The sequence below is a fragment of the Lactuca serriola genome, chromosome 8 (genome assembly GCF_051521515.1).
Source record: "Lactuca serriola cultivar US96UC23 chromosome 8, Lser_US96UC23_V15, whole genome shotgun sequence".
Classification (NCBI taxonomy): Eukaryota; Viridiplantae; Streptophyta; class Magnoliopsida; order Asterales; family Asteraceae; genus Lactuca; species Lactuca serriola.
In genome coordinates, this window is record NC_136415.1 from 75,318,016 (window position 1) to 75,319,791 (window position 1,776).

General features: G+C 34.2%; 1 protein-coding gene across 1 annotated transcript; it reads right to left on the reverse strand.

Moving 5' to 3' along the window:
- Window positions 1-287: 287 nt before the first annotated feature.
- LOC145066387 (ribonuclease 1-like) lies at window positions 288-1,511 on the reverse strand. The gene is made up of 4 exons (XM_079013617.1): window positions 1,378-1,511; window positions 1,108-1,263; window positions 808-1,006; window positions 288-603 (listed from the first exon to the last, which is right to left on the reverse strand). The coding sequence occupies exons 1-4, from the start codon at window positions 1,486-1,488 to the stop codon at window positions 377-379; spliced, it is 693 nt and encodes a 230-aa protein (XP_078869743.1). The 5' UTR covers window positions 1,489-1,511; the 3' UTR covers window positions 288-376.
- Between the last annotated feature and the right edge of the window lie 265 nt (window positions 1,512-1,776).

The following is a 1,776-nucleotide window of genomic DNA, read 5'->3' on the forward strand; positions in this document are numbered from 1 at the left end:
TGTGGTGCTTTTAACAACTCAATAAAAACTTCTTATATTCATATATAGATGAGATACAAAAATACCCTTTTTGAAAATTCAAGTTTGCAGTCTGATACACACATGTTCTTTCGATACGTCCATATCTAAGAATGATTTTTGCATGGTCAACGTTGAACGAGATACCGACATCAAAAATATACGTACGTGTGTGCATCTAGTATTCTCCATCATGTTGTATTAAATACCTATGTCGGTAATTCGTGTGTGTTCTATAAATTGGTAAAAAACGAAAGTTGTTGCAGAAATTAATATAAACACGAAATTATTATATAAATAAAAGCATTTAACTGGTGCTACATCAAAGTTCTTACATTAACCAATTAAAACACTAAAGTTAGAAGGAAGGAAACTCGATGGAGGAACCACAACTACGCCCATTAGGCAAAACGGGGCATTCAATGAAGTCAGCTGCCATCGAGTCCACACACAAGGAGATTTCGTGCAATTGACTGTTGCCTGACGTGTCATTATTGCATTGGATCCGTGGAGTGTAGCCACTCGCCACTTGAATCGCACTCGTTATGCTTTCAAGACTATACATTTGCCCATTCGGTTGAATTCCTGCATCACATTTCGACATATTTGTAAGTTTTGGAAAACAAAAAACAAAACGTTTGTTTATATATATATATATATATATATATATATATATATATATATATATATATATATATATATATATATATATATATATATATATATATATATATATGCAGTTACCAAAATAGATTTTCTCTCCCACAACTAAAAATGATTCATATATACCTGCGCCTTCTAGAGCGTGGAGGAGATTGATTTTGTTTTTGAGTTTAAGAGTGGTTTCAAAATAAGCATGTTGATCGAGTATGGATTCTGCACAAGTCCCATGCTTTTTCCACTCGTGACCCCAAAATTTTAGCCCATCTTTGCTTGGGCACGATAGTGTTGGCCACTCTAACTGCATTCGGCTAATAAGATCGGAAATCTGTAATTTAGACAATTAATTATTGACGTTCATTTCTTTTTGGCTCCTACGTATACGCCGATAAACAATCCTAGGAAATGGTAAAAGAAGTAAAGAACCACCTTAGATGCATCGAAAGAGTTGCTAGAGTTGCAATTGGAGGGATACGAGCCATCGTTGTAATTAGGCCAAAGTCCATGGATTCCAAAGTCCGAAGCTGGTTTTCCTGTGGTTGGGTAGCAACAACCTTGTTCAGTGTCACAGTGTGATCCTGGCCACTACAAAAAATATTTAGATCAAAAAACCGTGTAGTAGTTGAATGGAATGAAGAGGAAAACTGTATTTATAGGTTTGCGATTATAGTATGAATTGAATTGAAATGGAATATATACCTCTTGAACTAAGTAGAAGAAATCGAAATCTTGCGAAGAGGAGAGAACGAGTACGGAAAATAGGGTTGCGAGCATGATGAACGGGGAGTCATGGTTGGATTGCATCTTCATGCGTAGATGTCTCTGTGTATGAGGGTGTGTTTAGTGTGTGTATTTATTTATAAGCGTGAAATTGTGTGTAAGGTATGAACTCATAATGAAGAATACAATATATACCACGTGGTTATTTTATTAGAGATATATATAGTTGTGTGATGGTTAATAATTTAATATGGAACGTGCATCATGTGTTATTGTGTTTTGTTTTGTTTTGCGTACTATGATTAATTAATAGATCATTATCTTATTGTGTTTAGTTTTGGGGACTATATATGATTAATTAATAGATCATTATATTAT